General features: G+C 33.5%; 2 protein-coding genes and 1 long non-coding RNA gene across 4 annotated transcripts in view; 1 reads left to right on the plus strand and 2 right to left on the minus strand.

Moving 5' to 3' along the window:
• Window positions 1–420: 420 nt before the first annotated feature.
• LOC126876981 (omega-amidase NIT2-A-like) overlaps window positions 421–20,287 on the plus strand; it is a 31,869-nt gene continuing 12,002 nt past the window's right edge. Inside the window, exons 1-2 of the mRNA XM_050639857.1 lie at window positions 421–603; window positions 1,004–1,172. Coding sequence (XP_050495814.1) covers window positions 520–603; window positions 1,004–1,172 — 253 coding nt within the window. The 5' untranslated portion in view covers window positions 421–519. The remainder of the gene's footprint in view (window positions 604–1,003; window positions 1,173–20,287) is intronic.
• On the minus strand, window positions 14,983–15,720 carry LOC126876999 (uncharacterized). Its single transcript, XR_007694661.1, has 2 exons — window positions 15,624–15,720; window positions 14,983–15,461 (listed from the first exon to the last, which is right to left on the minus strand). It is a non-coding gene; the product is annotated as an uncharacterized LOC126876999 (long non-coding RNA).
• LOC126876970 (venom serine protease Bi-VSP-like) lies at window positions 17,455–19,364 on the minus strand. 2 transcript variants are annotated; one of them, XM_050639841.1, is made up of 5 exons: window positions 19,130–19,364; window positions 18,866–18,961; window positions 18,640–18,794; window positions 18,257–18,311; window positions 17,455–17,559 (listed from the first exon to the last, which is right to left on the minus strand). In XM_050639841.1, exons 1-5 carry the CDS (start codon window positions 19,359–19,361, stop codon window positions 17,531–17,533), a joined length of 567 nt encoding a protein of 188 aa, XP_050495798.1. In that variant the 5' UTR covers window positions 19,362–19,364; the 3' UTR covers window positions 17,455–17,530. The 2 variants fall into 2 exon arrangements, with proteins under 2 accessions (XP_050495798.1, XP_050495797.1); XM_050639840.1 differs by lacking the exon at window positions 17,455–17,559 and having other exon boundaries at window positions 17,780–18,311.

The following is a 20,287-nucleotide window of genomic DNA, read 5'->3' on the forward strand; positions in this document are numbered from 1 at the left end:
AAATTAGTATTATCAATTATTTTGCATTTATAATTCCGCCTCTAGTATAAGTGTTAATTGAAAACTAACTTTATGTTTCAAAAAGTACTAGCAAAGTCGTTGAGTAACAAGCCACTGATGCTAACACAAATAGCATTGTCGTAATTAAATATTTCTAAATATTCATTTTTCATTTTGAACCTGTAGAAACAATTTATTATATATACTATTAGCTAAGTAATTGCATATTTAATTAAGTCGAAATATAAAACTTAGTTATTTTAATAATTTAAAAAAAAAAAAAAAAAAAAAAAAAAAAAAAAAAAAAAAAAAAAAAAAAAAAAATAAAAAAAAAAAAAAAACTGACAAACATTTCAATTTAATTTATGGTTGGAACAAAAGACAGTTATTTTTCATTAATTGAAATATTGCAATGCAGAGTACTTTCCAAAATACGCCGAGAGTATTCCTGATGGTGAAACGAGCGTTGCTTCATCGAACGCAGCTAAAGAAAACAACATCTATGTAGTTGGTGGTACGATGCCTGAAATAGGGGGCGATAAATTGTACAATACCTGTACTATTTGGGGTCCCGATGGAACTTTGATAGCAAAACACCGAAAGGTAAGTAATATATTCCTTTATGGCTTTGAATTTGAAAATATTGGGGCGAAGAAAGTGACTCTATCTAGGAATAATTTAGGAATATACATATGTACATACGTATACTATAACCAATTCTATAATTTACGGTTTATAAAATACGTTATGATACGGGAAACGCCCATTTTTGTTGTAATGTGTTTGTGTTGTATAAATTTTTCACATACTTAAAATATTATTATACTTATTTTTTCTCCTTTTTAAACATTATTAAATGATAGGATTTTTTAATAAAAGAAAGTGATAAAAACGCTGTCAGTTATTAAATAAAAAATAATTAAAGTTTAGGAGTTGGTAACTTTGATATTAAATTACAAAAGTTGCAGCAATAGAATTAGCGACTACATTTTTATGTTATTAGGTACATCTATTCGACATCGACATTCCTAATAAGATTACTTTTCGAGAGAGTGATTCACTCAGTCCTGGTAACTCCCTAACGACGTTCGATGTGAAGGGCTGCAAAATAGGTATTGGCATTTGCTATGATATTAGATTCGAGGAAATGGCACGCATTTATCGGAACAAAGGTACAGTAACTTAATCGATCAATACTTAACTAGCAAAAAATTAAATATCTTTCTTAAATATATTCTATATAAAATTAATATAATCTGTAACTCTGTATAAAAAGAAGCTTAATTTAAAAAACCAGTATATTTACTGAAAATGAAACAAATAAAAGAATTAAAAGCACAATAAGAGGACTGTCCTCGCATATTCAGAAATGATGGAATGTGAACCGTGCAACTACGAAGTTAATTGGTATTCGGTGGCTTCATATTTCCTGCTTCTCTGGGTTAGGTTGCCAAATGCTGATATATCCAGCGGCATTCAATATGACCACTGGACCACTGCACTGGTCATTACTTCAGCGTTTCAGAGCGAATGATAATCAATTATACGTTGCCTGCATATCACCGGCTCGTGTTCCTTAAGCAAGTTACGTCGCATGGGGACATACACAGTTGACCAATCCCTGGGGAAAGATTCTTTACGATTTGGAAACTCAAGAGAATATGGCAGTCACCGATATCGGTAATTTACAGCTTAAAATTAAAAGCGAGAGATCCATGATGTAATTAATTTTTAGTCTCGTTAATTTATCGATTTAGCCATCTTCCTCTGTATTTGTTGAATTTATTAGTAAGCATTACTTATTAATTCGTATGTTTCTTTTTTCTATCAGATCTAAAAGTTGTTGAGGAAGTAAGGGCTCAGATACCTACATTTTCTCAGAGACGTACAGATTTGTACGACACTGTCTGTAAGAAGGAGTAACTCTACACTAAAACAGAAAATGTTTTTTTATAATATTTCTACTACGATATCCTTTTTTTGTGAATTATTACTAATTTCTTATCATTTGTACTAAATGAATGACTCAATTAAGAAAACCAAAACGTTATAAATAATAATCTGTATATCTTGTGTATCAACATGTAATTGGATATTATAATAATATAGGAATGCTATAATAATATAGGATAATAATATAGGAGAATAGTAATATAGAAAAAAACTACATGCTTTTAAACACCTTTAATATCGATCACATAAATTGTTATAATTCACAATGATTACGCATACATAAAAGACCCCTTGATAGTAAAATTTACGATCAAAAGGCAATTACGTATCGTTTAACAACATTTAATTTATAACACCTTTTAAACATTTAGACAGATTAACACATAACACTTCTTATATAGAAACATCAATTCGAAGTTATCAGCTTGGAGAAATTGGTCGATTAATACCTGTAGATTGTCTGTCTCGATGAAAGACTTAAAGAGAGCAAAAACATGATAATGCCGCTAATATAATATTCCTTCTTTCTTGTATCTGTCTGCCTCTCAGGTCGTTTTACTAATTACAATAAGTAATTTCGCCTTCTTTGCGCTCTCTTTTAACGCATTCGAGACCGAAAGAAATTCATATCAGTCAGTAGGCAAGGGTATAGTATACATATTTTATATATAACTTATGTAGTAATGTATATATCATGTTAATTTCATATTTTTTTCAATATAGAATTATTATATATATATATATATATGACTGTACATAATACATTATAGAATAACATAGTATATAATTTTATATTTTAAAAATATGAGGCATACTATTTAAGATTGTCATCGATTTAAAATCAAAGTATGAAAAGGATACCCTGGAGAGAGTAAAACACAGAATCATTCTAACTAAACATTCAGATCGTACCGACACCTAGGTATCGTCTTACAATTAAATCTCGGTCTCGAATGGATTAAAATGAAATACATACTTGCAGCTTCAACATCTTCAATATCGAGAAGATTCAAACTTTACAAATAAATGTAAATTGCGATGTAAAACAACGCGATGTAAAAAGGGAAAAAGGAGGAAAGAAGGAACAGGGAAGCAAAGAGAAGAAACGAATTTTTCATTTTCTCTTGCCAGGAATATAAGATGCTAAGTAATCTTCCTAAGTAATCTCCTCCAGCTTTTTCTAGTTTGATCAATAATTATTAGTACATGTTAGGAAAACAAATAGAATTTTTGTTCTCAAGCGAGGTATAATCTAAATTTTGTATGTACACAAAAATGTTAAATATCTGTAATAAACATGGTATAATCAATTTTTTTACATAAAATTATATTGTATAGGCTATTGTTATTTAAACATTTTAAATTGGATGAAGAAAAAAAATGACGCAAATAAAACGTAGGACATTTTAATTAAAGAGACTAATATAGAGATTTATCTACTTAACTGTGATTAAATCATTTCCACTTAACGCTCTACCTCTTCTATTAATTATGCTTCGTTAAACTATGATTACAGAGGATGGGTTTTTTGATAAAATGACATTCTGACAAATATATATAGATCGATATATATAGATATAGATAGACAAATATATAGATTCTTACAACAGTAGTTATGAATGAACAGTAGTTATTGTATCAATTCCGTTCTTCAGAAGCTTCATTTGTGAAAAGACAATTCGCCAGAATATGGATTCACTGTAGTTATAGCTATAGGATTTCAATCTAGTTGACAGACTTGCTTTACGTAGAGAATATCTGTCTCTTGTTCTACCTTATCGCGATTCTCTCCTCATCTTATACGCTTTGTCGAGCAAAGTAATATTGGCATATATCTCGGCTCTGGTTACAATCATTAGTTTCCGCCTAAACGGTTAGAATCACATAGCTCGCGCTCTACTCTCGTTTATTCAACATTCAGGCCATATGGTCGCATGCGACGAGTTTTATGTTAATTCCGACCGATTACAATACCTTTCTTTCGTTTACAAGGAACGACGAGACTGGCAGTTGCGTGATTTCCAATGCAAAAGCCGCGATATCTGCACGATAACCTAACCTCAACCGATTTTGTTGTACTATTCTTACGTGGACTTCGTTTGTACCACTTTCGTAACAAAAATAGAATACGTAGAACACAGCATTCCGTTATGCGATATTGTCGATTCCTAACATCCGAAAAATCAGAGATAATTATTTCCCTACAGTTGTACATTTGTGTGAAAAATTACGAACGTAAAGTTGTTTGGTGCATGCACAGTCCTCCCCTCCGCTGCATTTGCGTGGACATGCTAGAAAGATTCACTTTTCCACGGTGAAACTGTATGTATTATAATTTCATTTTTACAAAGGTCGAACATCCTACTATGCATAAATTTAATATTAATATAAGCAGGTTTCGTGTTAAGTATTACATCTGACGTATAAGCACACGTGTGTACGAGCCTTGGTTTTAAATGTCTTATAGTAGACACCGAAAAGATTATTCAGTTGGATATCTGACTCAATATCAATATTTTACTAGGAGATAACATGTTAAGAACACGTTGGTGGATGGCATGGGAGATGATGAATGAAGACATACTTCTGTGAGATACATAAAATAGTAGTCAGAACGTATTTTGGCGCTTGGGGACAGCAACAGCTTTTTTTTTTTTTTATTTATTTGTTGGAATTACAATCAATTCTCGCGTTGAGAATTTTCAGTAATTTTTCTGGCGTGGCGCAGTGACATGGCTGTTTATTTACAATAAGTTAATACTTATTATAGATAGGTATAATTTATAAGTATTATAAGTAAGTGCATTAGCTTAATTTGGATAATTAAATGAATCTAACGTTTAGGTCTAGCGGGTAGTGCCTCTTCAGCCTGCGAATCTGGTCCGTCGTATCGAGTAGTCCAGTGATTAGGGGGTTTCGGTGTTTCTTGACTCTTTTGCTATATCTGTCGCTATATTTTGCTATTTCCTCTTTGACTGTAGGTATCTTGAGGTCGCGATGGATGGTTTCGTTGGTAACATACCAAGGTGCGTCTATTAAGGCTCTTAGCGTTTTCGATAGGAATCGTTGTAGTATTTCGATGTTGGAGTTACTTGCTGTTCCCCATCGCTTCCTATATCCCTATATTCCGTACTTGCTTCGCTTGGTACTTTTATAATTTTCGCAGTTACAATAAAAAATTTAATTCTTAACAGATTAAAGATTTAACCTCTTGCTTTATAGTGTACAATAATTTTTTTTTTTTTTTTTTTTTTTTGTATAGGTTATGTGATCCATAGTTTGTGTAAGCAGTACACACACACACACACACACACACACACACACACACACACACACACACACACACACACACACACACACATTTACGTGACAAGCTTTCATTTCAATCTATATTTAAGATTAATATTTTATCAGTTTCTGTTCGTAACAACATCGAAGTAGTCAATAAGTTTGAAGAGTATAATTAAGGAAGCTATGAAGCAAGAGGTTAAGAACAAATTCTGAAAGAGGTTATGTACAACTCAGTAGTACTGCTTTACATTACTTTGCGAATTACTTTTCAAGCATAAAAATAGTTTAACAGCCACTTATAGTTACTTCCTTACCATTACATTCATTAAATTCGTTTGATTTTGTAAACTAAATAACCACGCTGACCAGTCTCTTATTTAAAATAGAATTATTTTGTCATATATCCAACAGTTTACTTTCTCTTCGTAAATATTATTAATAATTTTATCAATTTCGTATACTTCCATCCTTCGTATAAGTGACAATAAATCAGAAGAGCTTCATAGCAATATTGAACAACATACAGTCAACTACAGCACCATTAGATACATCCACCATACAGTCAACTACAACACCATTAGATAACAGCAATACAATAGATTATTATTTTCTACGTGTCATTGATTCATCATCATCATTTTCCATTTTTTTAGCATATGTAAAAACGTATCTGACGTAATCTTACCTCGCTCTTTGAGTACAAAAATCCATTCAAATGAAACAAAGGGAAAAGAAATAAGAAAACAAACACTCACATACGAATCTTCATTACATAACTGTATGTACTCCTCGAGGTATAATTACTCAGACACGTTACAGCGTACCTTCTTCGTTCCCTGATGGCTGATGTTGATCGTTGACGTTTATAGTGAAAGAATTTCGTCAACGGCGCCATCTGGATCCCTGTTGAAAAATTAAACTAGCCGCAACAGCACCATTAAGCTCATCACCCAGAGTAGCTTTTGTTGCTGAGTCGTGGAGGAATTATTATCATCAACGACATAAACTTTACCAGTTCCGGTAATGTTCTTCATGTGATCCAGGCATTCGAACTCGCAACATCGCTTTCCAAGACGAAATTTTTTGCATGTCTGTAGTAAAAAGAAATCGAATCTGGTCCGTCGTATCGAGTAGTCCAGTGATTAGGGGGTTTCGGTGTTTGTTGACTCTTTTGCTATATCTGTCGCTATATTTTGCTATTTCCTCTTTGACTGTAGGTATCTTGAGGTCGCGATGGATGGTTTCGTTGGTAACATACCAAGGTGCGTCTATTAAGGCTCTTAGCGTTTTCGATTGGAATCGTTGTAGTATTTCGATGTTGGAGTTACTTGGACAGCAACAGCTGGTGATACTGTCATACACCTCCATTTATAAACTTTCGAAAATCGATGTGACCTTCAAACTTTAGTGTATTCTGTTTCACAGCACAAAATGTTTCCGAAACGTACGTTTATTGTTACAATAAACTTGACTAGTGGCTCTGAAATACTATCCTTGAAAAAACAATGGGGAAATTGGAGCAAAAGCAGAAGGAAATAAACAAAGACCTTGTTGGTTCGTAAAAATAAAATATGCTACAGGAAAAACTTTTTCCAACGGATTGAGATGCGACAAGCTTTAAAAGCTATGACGCGAATCGAGCGTTTGTCTACAAGAGCGCATTTTCGGTGGATATATATGTCGGAATGACATTGGGGATAGGGTTGTCGGTGTTTGAGGAGTCTTCATTGAAGGTAGCCATCGTTGCGGTGTAACGAAGATACGATTTATTGACACAGGTATGAATAACACAGGTTTGACAATCTACCACGGCGGTGAGACGTCCGCGACACTAGTGACAATGGTCTCCGGTTCGATAACGAATCCGCGGCCAACGGGATGACAGATGGGCGTTCTCGCTGAATCTAAGTCTGATTCGTAAAAATAATTGCTGAGCGTAAAGACGTTACTCTTTGGTCGACGGGAGCGCGTAAAAGAATGCCCGTCCCGTCCCGATGATGCCACAGAGGAAAACTATAATGGGGTGTGTCTAAGGACACGAGATCATCGGATTCGTCGAGGAAAGCCTTCGTTTAGGAAGTAAGGGAAATTGACGTTGCTGCTAATTGGTCAATCTCCATATCGGTGGTTAGAAAAAGATGGTAGCCGCCCTCGAGGGAAAGTTGCTAGTGGGAGACGTCGCTCGTTGAAAAATATGTCTCCCCTATCTTCCCGTAGTTGGGACAAAGACTGTTTGTCTGTTTGAAGGACTTTAGTTAACTAAACCTTAAGATTTATAACGGGCCCTCGGGCTAGCCGAACATGTACTGCGGAGACGCATCGACATCTGGCAATCATCTTACTCGAAGAATAGGGTCTGCGTGTGGCGAGCCACGGGACAGAAACCGTGGGAATGTTTACTGTCGCGTGTCGCCACGAATATTTCTTTTAAGGAGAGCTATAGAATTACTCCATACCTTTGTTAGGCAAAGCGTTCATCCCTTGACCGCGGCTACGTTGGGCGACAGACTGTCACCTCGAGCCAAAGCTCACCGTCACTAATCTCGAACAATTACAATCGGATTGAATAACTACAATAGTTTAGTTACAGTTATAGTAGACTTTAGATTGCAATGTTGCGGGGCTATCCAAAGGTTCCGGTGTCCTTTCATCTCCGACATATAGATATACATGTATATGTGACGAAATATACTAAAGCAATATTGACCCTTTGTCGCTGAAAGTATCAAACTACAAAACTTCCTTTCAAATTTTCAGAATAAGGAAATCAGGATCATGATAAATAATTGGAACATAATTAAAAATAATATATCTTCTCTATAAGATAATGAATACATTGGTTCATTTAATTTTTATGGATATTCAAACGCTTCTGTGAAATAAAACGTCAAGATTATAGAGTATAAAATTCATAGCTATGAAATAACTAAAACTCTGATGTATTATTAAAAATATACGTTAGGTTGTATGTAGTGATACATACAAAGATTACATGTACAAACCCATAATTAACACAATGCTACCGCAACCATTCTGCAATCTACCTTGCCCAAAACACTCTTCCAGTCACCTCCAAACTCTTCAATTCTCTCCACCTAACCACCCACAAACCATTCACAAACATGCAATTCCCGACAAAAGAAGAACTTATCGTCAGTTGTCCTTAACATCTCGTTCATTCATTTGGTCCCTATCCCCCTATTTCCTCCCACTGCGATGATCGCACTACATTTTTCCACGTCTCTATTCTATTCTCTGGATGATCTGAATTCTCGAGCAGTCGAGTGACGATTGATCTGTACAATTGATCGATTTCTTTTTACTACAGACATGCAAGAAATTCCGTGTTGGAGAGCGATATTGCGAGTTCGAGTGCCTGGACCATCTGAAGAACGTTACCAGAACTGGTATAGTTTATGTCGTTGATGATAAGAATTCCTCCACGACTCAGCAACAAGAGCTACTCTGGGTAATGAGCTTAATGGTGCTGTTGCGGCTATTTTAATTTTTCAACAAGGATCCAGATGGCGCCGTTGACGAAATTCTTTCATTATAAACGTCAACGATCAACATCAGCCATCAGGGAACGAAGAAGGTACGCTGTAACGTGTCTGAGTAATTATACCTCGAGGAGTACATACAGTTATGTAATGAAGATTCATATGTGAGTGTTTGTTTTCTTATTTCTTTTCCCTTTGTTTCATTTGAATGGATTTTTGTACTCAAAGAGCGAGGTAAGATTACGTCAGATACGTTTTTACATATGCTAAAAAAATGGAAAATGATGATGATGAATCAATGACACGTAGAAAATTATAATCTATTGTATTGCTGTTATCTAATGGTGTTGTAGTTGACTGTATGGTGGATGTATCTAATGGTGTTGTAGTTGACTGTATGTTGTTCAATATTGCTATGAAACTCTTCTGATTCATTGTCACTTATACGAAGGATGGAAGTATGCGAATTGGGAGAAGTCAGGTTGAGAGATGCAAGATTTATACGCTCGTTCTGTCAGTTATCCCAGTGTCTGTTACGCGATAGAAAATGAACGAACTGAATAATAAATGCATTATCGGCATGAAGATTGCTTGATGTAGGCCACCGCTTTTTTTCTATCCTTCCGATACCATTTTTCTTTTTTTTCTTTTTTTGCGAAACACTTTGCTAGTCGTGAGAAGCAGCAATTCCCTTCTGCGAATCAATTACGGTTCACGAGAAATTGTATTATAGCCTGGAACGTATTCAAATTATCTTCAATTATTCTCGGCTGTTTCCATTTCCATTCGTCTCTTACGTAAGTACTCGTTTGATGTACGTACATAGTGAGACAATAATCGTTAACACCTTTAATGTCTTCAGTATTATAGAATAAGACGCGAAAATACGTTGAAACCTGACTTTTAGATTCGCGAGACTCTATAAGGCTTCGAAAGTCTCTTGTTTCAGGCCGAATAAAAAATTGTAGATGAAGAATTACATTGCGAGGTCTGTTAAGGAAAATTTTAAATCGTATCGTTGTAATAGGATTATTTCAGAGAGGGAAATTACGTGTTGCGTGCGAAGCCACGAGCTTTCTTTCAGGCTAATATACATAATTGTCCTATCGAACTTTCCATCTAAACCGTTGCGCTCACACGTGGATTTTGCATTTCAATTTTCTTACTTACAGTCCAGTCCAGTGAGACCAAGTTAAATTTTTCAGCCCTCCGAGGTAGAATATGTTTTATAGAGAGACGTACAACGCCATGAAGGGGAGACAGATCAATAAATTGGGTTATCTTTAAATTACTGACAATCATTTCATCGACGCGGTTTCACCGACACCGAGTCCCCCGGCAACGTCTGTCAAAGCTTATTTACCGATACACTGAAATCAACCACAATCATTTTACCGACCTATTCCTTTGCTGACAGTTATTATACTCGCTGTCATATGTTATCGTTGATTATACATCTTTATTTACAAATTCGTTCCTGTGTATAACGAAACAAAGGAAGAAACGAAAATGATACGTTTCATGACGCATTGTTAAATTATTAATTAACGAGAGTTACATATCTACATGAATGCTTTGAAATGTCAGTTATAATTCATGAAAATGGATACAAGCCATTTTACTATACATAAATAGAATTATAAAGACATGTTACGTACTAATGCTTTTACGAAATATATTTCTGTATACGTTTGACGTTTCTGTATTATTCCTTATGTGCTTTCTGCTCTTGTGTTTAGCTCGTCGGAAGTAAAAATACGTTAAGCGAATCAGCTAATCTATTCGAGCGTTTCAACGGCTCAGTCTTCTCTTATGCAACTACCAAAAGAGAAGATAAGTCTTTGGTTATACAACATTTCATAACGTCCAAAGTAACGGGGCACTAATTAGTTGCAACTTTAAGACAGACCAGATATCAGTCATCGTCCGTAAATACATTTATTACGATCGTTTAAAGTTTAAAGAAACACCGTTATAAAGTCGTAATACGAGACAAAGCGAAGAGAAAGTAAACTGTTGGATATATGACAAAATAATTCTATTTTAAATAAGAGACTGGTCAGCGTGGTTATTTTGTTTACAAAATCAAACGAATTTAATGAATGTAATGGTAAGGAAGTAACTATAAGTGGCTGTTAAACTATTTTTATGCTTGAAAAGTAATTCGCAAAGTAATGTAAAGCAGTACTACTGAGTTGTACATAACCTCTTTCAGAATTTGTTCTTAACCTCTTGCTTCATAACTTCCTTAATTATACTCTTCAAACTTATTGACTACTTCGATGTTGTTACGAACAGAAACTGATAAAATATTAATCTTAAATATATATATATATATATATATATATATATATATATATATATATATATATATATATATATATATATATATATATATATATATATATATATATATATATATATATGTACTACTTACTCAAACTATGGATCACATAACCTATACAAAAAAAAAAAAAAAAAAATTATTGTACACTATAAAGCAAGAGGTTAAATCTTTAATCTGTTAAGAATTAAATTTTTTATTGTAACTGCGAAAATTATAAAAGTACCAAGCGAAGCAAGTACGGAATATATGCGGAATATGAATCGCTCAACTAACCAAAGAACGGCTCAGTGACAAAATTAGTAAAGTAAAGACCACAAATATTACAACATTATATTCTACCACAAAATAATTCTCTATACAAAAAAGGTACACAACGAATCGATTTTTCACAACGATAAGAGTCAACAGAACCAATCAAGACCAGACGAGACTCTCATAAGACAACGATATCAGAGGGATCAAATCAGCGACTTCAATCTATGTTACAGAGTATAGTTATCAAGAAAAATTGCTCTTTTCATGAAAAGTATGGTAATGATACTCTTATAACACATTGTATATCTGGCAGTCGGATGTGCCCGTGGCCATCGGAAATGTAAAGACGACGCTTTTAGAAAGTGATAGCGCCATCGCGTATTAAAAACGCGTTAGAAGAAGGACGGTTTCGCTATTCAAGGCGAATCGAAAAGTGTGCGTGTTGCGAGAATCAGAGTTGATCGAGACGTCGAAGCATAGAGTCGTTAGAATTGAGTTGCGAGTGTTGTCGAGTGTTAGAGTTGCTAGTGAGAGAGAGAGAGAGAGAGAGAGAGAGAGAGAGAGAGAGAGAGAGAGAGAGTTACCAAATAGTTGTCAAGTTATTTGTTGTAAATACGAGCGTTGCATTTAGTTTTCCTGTTAATCAAACATCGTTTCTCTGTCTAACTAATATCTGTATTTTCAATCCATTATTAATAAATTATAATTAATCGAACAAAATTACACCTTTAATATATTCCGATATTACATTACCGTGATGTAATATTTATCATGCTTATTTTGTACGTAAAACGAATCGTTGGAATATTCCCGAAGCTAACGAAGCATTTCCCAAAAGTTAAACCGAAGAGATTAACGCGAATAGTTAAGTGAAATTTTTCCATTAACTTGCTGACCAACCGGCAAATAAAAAATCATAAAAATTGTTTCAATGTGTTGAGGTCACGCATAACTTCTTTTTTCATTGACGATTACCAAACAGGTAAAATTTCGAAATTGTACGAAGGCCACGTGACCAGATCGTATTGGAATTTGAAGTGCATGGAAAAAGACAACTCGAAGTACAAACCTTGAGCTGTACTACTCGAAGTACAAACGTGAACTAATGGATGCAGAAAAGCAATTAACGCCAAACATCCGAACAGCATCTTGGAGCCCGTCATTGTTCTGAAATAAAAGAAGTGACGAATTAAAAAGACGCAGGACTAATAATAATAAAGGAAACTTAGTTCGTATTATAAATTGAATTTACATCAGAAAAGAAGCACGATCAAGCGAAACAGATCGTAGAAATGACAAATATCATCGATATACGTTTCAGTGTAATTTCACTTTTGAAAATTATTTAGTTTAATACGATCGTATTCATCGCTCCGAAACTTTCATTGTGCTGCAATTTGTGCTGCGTCTTTTTAATTTCTCTATCTTTCTGTGTTTTCGGAAAAATTACTTGAAAGATTAAGAATTGCTTGCCTTATTTTATTTTCGATTAGTTAGGATTTGATTATTCCAGGTAAGGTTTATTATTTATAACAGGTTTTATCACTTGTTTATTATTTAGGAGTTTGTTATTTTAGGATTAGTACCTTTTAGGATTTCTTATCCTTCGAGTTTCTGTTTCAGATATCTAGGTCTATTTCAAGATGTTTTATTACATTAGGATTATTTATTCGATTAAGATAATTTAAGAGTTTCACAATGTACAAAGAAATAATCGCGTGAAATTTAGATTTATGCTTTAAACGTATTAAACACGCGGTAATTTCAATGTCTATAGCCTCGAACGTGTTCTGATTAGTTGTGTCATTGTCTGTGACATTGAAATCACAAAAATCCATTGCAAGTGTGCTGTCATGCAATGTGGATGTAATTGGGTTTTTTGGGGTTAGGTTGGGGTTAGGTTGTATCATCTGATTTGTACAGTACTATTTTAACGCAAGGACAGGAAAGTTATTATATATTTCCCGTCCATTATTTGAATCGTTGTGAAGTGTAACGAATTATATTCGATTCGAGGAGATGTTAATGAATTACCCATTTCATATGTAATTACATGGAAATAAAAATCATTGCAAAAGTAATTGATCTAATGACAACGGAATTTCCAATATTTTTTTGTTTCGTCACCTCTTTTTCGTAATATATCTTTTATAGGTACGTGATTTATTAATCGTTCGAATGGAAATAATTATTCGTATAATATTCAAACGATTCTAGCCATAAAATAAATTAAAACGATACCTGTCAATGATATGCAATCTGCGTATGACGTCAACCTCGATCTATGCTTATACAAGAAATTTTATCAATCAATGACTAGATATACAATAATCAAATATTATAAAATTTCCTGAAAACCTTTAGGTGTTAATATCTTTAATATTTGCAAGTTATTGTTTAGCGCTAATTAGTTAGAATGTAACAAGTGGTGTACCAGAATTGAGATAATTAAGCCACACGAACAATCTTATTTAGATCTTTTTAATTTTTTAATTCTCTTTTGCTCTAATACTTCGTAAAATTAATCTTCATTAGCTACTACACTTCATAGAATAACAAGAGATAATTTTTCTTATATAACGTTTCATTCATAAAATCTATCATTAAAGTATATCTTCATAAAAATATCATTCCATACTAACGGTATATTTGGCGTCATACGAGATAACAGTTACCAGTGATGACATATGTAACTTTATAAAGATATCTCGTTTTATTATATATTAAAAGAATGTACTCATTGCTGCTATATTTCAGATGAAAAAAAGGCGGCAACGATTTTACAGTAAAATCGTTCGTTTACAACTGATTCATTTACATTTCATGATAATACTGTGCATTCTGAATATGCTATGATTTGGTTTAAAATAATAAATAGTCCATTCTTGCATACTATTGCTCCAGCTTTACTTGTATTTTCGATATTGGTATAAATAGAAAGACAATTAATGTCGTTCGAGTCTATTTTCGGATCATTTATATTACGTTTAATCCATATAGTTATCATATGAGACATAGTATCGTAGAATTTGGAAGAATAAAACGTTCGTACAGGAAGTACATTTTATAAGAACTCCAACAAATCTGCGTGTGCACCTAAAATACAAACTGATAGTGATAGTGATTGTTCATAAGTTTATATACATTATCTAATGTCAATCGAAGGTATCAATTCTTTTTCTCCATAAGAGTACTTTTTCATTTATATGTGTTCAAAAATACATGTGTTCAACCGTGAAGCATATGTCACCTACAACGAAAAAGAGTTTTCCTATACTTAATATTTCCTTTATATACCTATGAAAGTCTATTCTTCGCGTAGTATGAAATTATGAATAAATCTGGAATATTGTTCAATCTGAAAAGAAAAATAACTTATTGACATCATTCATTGATACGAGATTCAGAATGTTTGTTTTGTCTTGCAGAAAAAGAAGGCAGCCCTCCCTTTCTTTTAATGTGAAATAGAAAGCGAAAATTTGAAAACAGATTTTTTGGAAATTTACTTGCAAATATCGTTTTCAATATCGTGATTTTCTTCCCAATGGTACTGTACTTTCAAATTTTCCAGTATCCCTCTAAAAACAAAAAGTCGAACCTCGTTATTGTTAACGTAGGCATTACAAGGAAGCGAAGTATTAGAAAGCAGCTCCTTTTTATTATGGATTTCTCTATAATCATGTAAATAAGAAATTCCGGAAATTTTTTCCTCAAGAATTTAATTCTTGTGTTTTGATTGATAATTATTACACTGCATACTAACTTTTCGCATACTGTTCGCGTCTAACAGTTTCCTAATAATAACTACTTCAAAATTACATATGTTCTTGCACGAATTCAAAAGTACGTATGATACAATTACAATTGATTCTAAAATAATAATTATTTAAAGATATTAAGATACTAATTAAACGTTTCACTGTATTTCAAAATCTGGAACAACAAATTTTTATTTATAAAAAATGAAACTGTCTTTATATATTCTTTGTCACGATGCTATTTCTTATTACCGTGTCGACATTTTTTAAAATTCATTTTGTTATCTCTACGCAATATGAAAATTCATATACTGCTTAATATTTTTTACATATTATCCATCCACCGCATGATATCTCCTGAAAAATCAAAATATTAATGTTATATTATTACAATGCTTCTTAAATTTCAATTTTTGACAAATTTGAAATCCAATATATTTTGCACAATTATTATTTATCAAAAAATTCCAAGTTAGTAACTTTCTTTTCAAATGGCAAATAACATATACTTTGACTTACCTGTAAGTTTTTGTTCCTAATCATCATTTCCTCTTATAGAACATCATTATTGTTCTTATAATTACTACCAGTGTCATAGATATTGTAGTGGCTACAACTGAATTAATAGAAAATGATAAATAACTGTGTATAACACTAACACATAATTGTGTATAACAATGACACATAACTTTTACTTACATATCTGTCGATAAGGGATTACTTACTGTGATATCCTGTTGATGTTTCTTAAGGCACTTGATTAGGTGCGATACGGTATCATTCCTTATGGTATACTGTAGATAAGTATTTTAGAAAATAACAAGAATAAATCTAAATTATTCAGAGGTTCCAGTTTCGGCTTAGACATAAATACAGGACCATTTGCAAAGAAGAAAGGGTGCGTTTCTACAGCCTCGTTATAGTAACCATGAATACCAATCTCTGAATTACTGGTTACCAAAGATAAATATCCTATAAAATTTAATATATTTCTTTAATTTTTAATACATACATGAGTTAGTAGTTCTAAATTATGAATCATCCTACCTGTGATATTACGCTTTTCCTTATAATATCATCACTCGAGTGAACAACATTAAGATCATGTAAACCATGTCATCCTATCTTACTGTGAAGATACTTAGTTATGTTATCTAACATTATAAAAATATCATCAAATTCAAGTCCTTTTATTCACATCACATGGCCACGACGATCTGGTTCTTCGTTATATAATGTTCTAAAATTTGTCGTATATATAGGATGTACAAACCGTGATATCAAGGTATCAGTTCTTCCTTCCCAAGGGACAGTTTCATTAAAATTCTGATAGAATTAAAAATTAATTATTAATATTCTAACAATCATATATGTTAAATACGTTATAGTCAACGATATATACCTGAGCGAATGTAGGGGTGATTCCTTGATAATTATAAATGTCATCAGCCCACATCATTGTGCCACTTCTTTGTACTCCAGCCTCTAGATTAACAGCCTAAACAAACATACGAAATTTTATAGAAGCTGTACAAAATATAGTATATATGCGCAATATTGAAGCGTTCAAGGGGATATAAAGGTAATGTACATCACATACACGTGTACTCTCATGCAACAAAATACAATTAGATTTAATAGTATAAGCTCTTTTATTCATCATAATAGATTGGAAATTTAAGTGTCTTACGAGGGTGAGTAAAAAGTTACCCGCTTTGTCGGTGTAGAATTTATTTTAAGCAATTGTCAAAAAAGACATACATCATTTTTTGACATAATCACTCGATTTCTGTATACACTTTGTCCATTTGCCGAAGGACCTTTGTATTTTCTCATTAAAAAATGTTTTGGGCTGAGCTGCGAACCACGAATGCATCGTCGTCTTCACCTTTTCATCAGCTTTTTCGGCATCCATCTCGCACAAACTTTTTAAAATCCAAATCTGTCGTGCACTATTGCATAAGCAGAGCCGTGGCTGATTTGCAAATGATTTGCCACATTATCCAGTGTCACTCGTCTATTCCATAGAGCATAAGTTCATGAGCACGTTCAATGTTGTCATCGTGGATGTGGACGGGCGTCCAGCTGTTTTTTCATAACACTCGTGCGATCTTCTTTGAACTTTTGTGCCCATTCAAACACACTTCGTGACAAAACACTTTCTCCATAATGTGCATTAAATCTTTGATAAATATAGGCATCAAACATAACCTCCGACCACAAGAAACGAATCACAGCATCCTGCACTGTTTTCCTGCAAATCACCATTGCAAAGCGCCATTACTCGCGCAACGGTCACAAACGAATTGACGTAACACAAAGAAACCTGCGCAGCAGCACTGAACAGATATTGACGTCATACGAAGAGTGCAGATGGATCAATACGGTCGACAGAAGTTTTAACTATCTGGAGTGCGGATAAATTTTTACTGAGAGTCGTATAGGAATCTATAATCTGTAAGTACACCTTTGGCTGAATGGAAATTTCTCTTACATATAGTCAAAAATGCTGAAACTGTGTATTGAATTGGAAAGTGATAAAAAATAAGTGAAGTTTCGAGGTTGCATGTGATTGCATGAGTACACAGGACGTTTTTAGCGAATAAAAAATAATTTTGAAAGACACGAGACTTATCTTGTATTTTATGCACTCTCTGTGTCCGAATTTCCAGAAGCTCTCTATCTTATGAAGTGTTTTAGATTAGCCGGAAAATTTTGTACGTACGTACAAGAAGTATACGATCTAAGTGGAATATTCCATTATTCTCTTGATACAACAGAAACGAAATTTACAGAACTTCTCAGAAAGTTGGTTTATTATTACCAAATTTATAGAATTAATATACGTTTATCATCTTTACATACCTAAGTCGTGGAGGTTTATCGTGCGTAAAAGATTAGTGTCGTTTCAAAGTTACATTTCGTACATTTTAAGCCTATAATTTGTAACGTACAAAACAATGTAAATTTGAGCTGTTTCTTATCTCCACAATAAGAAAATCCAACTTTACGTTTTTTACACAATGATATTTATGGAACAGTAATATCATATTATTGCATCGCTTGGAGAATGAAGTCAAGGTACGATGTGACCCTAGTGTAAACGCTGGGATACCCAGCTGTGCCGCACTTATAAGCATAAGACACAATACCTATTAAATACGAGGTTAATTCATGTTGTATCAGCAGTGGTCCGCCGCGGTCAGCCTGAAAGGATCGTTAAATTTTTAATCAAAGATACTGAAATATATCGATCGAATTGTATTGAAATTATACTTATATACAGTAATAATCTTCTATTGATTTGTGTATTGAAATACTCCAATTTATAACGTACATGTTATATGTATTTTGAGCAAAACTAAGATTAGAAGGAAATTAGATTAAATACCATAACGAGGTGTGAGAAGTGGGCAAAACTATTAAATTGTGTTTATCTATTATTTTTAATGTTTAAGACGTCGATTTGATGTTAATTCGAATCGACGTGTCTTCAGATACCGTATAGTTTGTAGTAACTCTGTAACTTAATTACCGTACAAGAATCCTCTCCACCCTGAGCATGTTCGGCGCATATTATACCATCAGTGATATCAGGTGCATTAGGAAATTTGGAATAAGCTATTTTGCATTCGGCGTTCTTAATCACTGGCATTTGTACTTCCATTAATGCATTACGTCGTGGTCGTCCTACGAAGAAAATAAGAAAGATATTTAAGACTGGAACTATTTAATTTTATTATAAAATTGATATCACTTACTATATCTTAATGCTCCCGATCCAACAACAAGGGGGTTATAGCCGACGAAGTTGCTCTTTCGTAGGGGCTCTTTCGTACAAATGGGATATACGTACCCTGAAAAATAAAAAAATAAATGAAAATGCAGGAAACGAATGACCAAAAGTATGAGAAAGAATTATACACGCTTTATGACACAATATATGTGTACAGTAAGAAATTTCAGGATATGATACTTCAGTAATACTCAATAGCATATATATATATATATATTTGAGGACTTACTCGAAAATGGCACCTCCTCCACCAATCTAAGAATGGCAATATTATGATTGTGTATGTTTTCTATTCCATCCATATGTGCACAATGTGCTGCGGTCAAAACATGCCTAGCCGATATCAGGGAACCTCCGCACTTCCATAGTGGTTTGTCTGGGTTTCGGGGATTACGAAAACCTAATGCAGCGATCCATGGCCAAGCGCCTAAAATGCAATAGTCATAGTTGTGAATATACATAATTTTTTCTCACATAACGGGTAACAACGATTATTACCTATTCGATATTCGATCATACAGCAGACGATAAGTACATACGTACAAATACTCTGAAATAGAGATTTGATAAAGACAGAAATTAAATTTTTATTCCAGTGGAATACAAATTATTAAATAATTCTATATAATTTCTATTTGAACTATACTGAACTATAAAGTTCAAACGTGTAATTTCTGCCCTAACAGTTTTTGATCTCTATCCATATTATTACTCCTATATCAATTTTTTATTTCAAGCAAAAAGATACTCTTCCTAACATGAAGTAAAAGAAAGAAATAATTCAAGTTAATAAGTAAAGTTACTACCGATAAAATCATAGCATTATTATTTAGTCTAATTGAAATGTACATTGATGTGCTGTTTAATGCCTTTAAAGTTCATTCTTTGCAGTAAATGGCTTATTATTAATCGGAAAGAAAGACATAAAACGTACCAAGTTCAGCTGGTTTACCATCGACCACCCTGGTATGAGAGACGTTGCTAAAACCACAGTATGGTGGTCGCAAAGCCTTATACTTATACACAGTTTTTATTAAAATTTCTCTCTTCTCTTTGTTTGGATCGTTCGGACAGCAAACGATCGTAACATTGCCCTGGTATCTGCACACTGATCGTCTATAAAAATCGGTGGCTGTACGGTACTGTATCTGCCATATTTCTTGCAGAGGTTTACATTTTCTGTAGTCAAGGCACCTGCCTTCTTGATTGTCCGGTGTGGTACATTCTGGATCAAACAATTTTAAAACATTTATACAGTTCAAAGATGCGTAAGAAAGCGACACCGATTACTCAACTTTCGAAGTAAAAGGCCGATCAAGTCCACCGGATTGCCCTACAGACACGTATTAATCCGTAAGAGTTAGTCATCATGTTGATAATAATTATC

This window comes from Bombus huntii, unplaced genomic scaffold (assembly GCF_024542735.1).
Source record: "Bombus huntii isolate Logan2020A unplaced genomic scaffold, iyBomHunt1.1 ctg00000109.1, whole genome shotgun sequence".
NCBI lineage: Eukaryota > Metazoa > Arthropoda > Insecta > Hymenoptera > Apidae > Bombus > Bombus huntii.

Coding starts and splice junctions, on each gene's coding strand:
- LOC126876970 (XM_050639840.1), bottom strand. CDS start 19,361: ATGTATATTCACAACTATGACTATTGCATTTTAGGCGCTTGGCCATGG. Junction 18,962..19,129: donor GGAGGAGGTGCCATTTTCGA/GTAAGTCCTCAA, acceptor TTTATTTTTCAG/GGTACGTATATCCCATTTGT. Junction 18,795..18,865: donor ATCGGGAGCATTAAGATATA/GTAAGTGATATC, acceptor TTTTCTTCGTAG/GACGACCACGACGTAATGCA.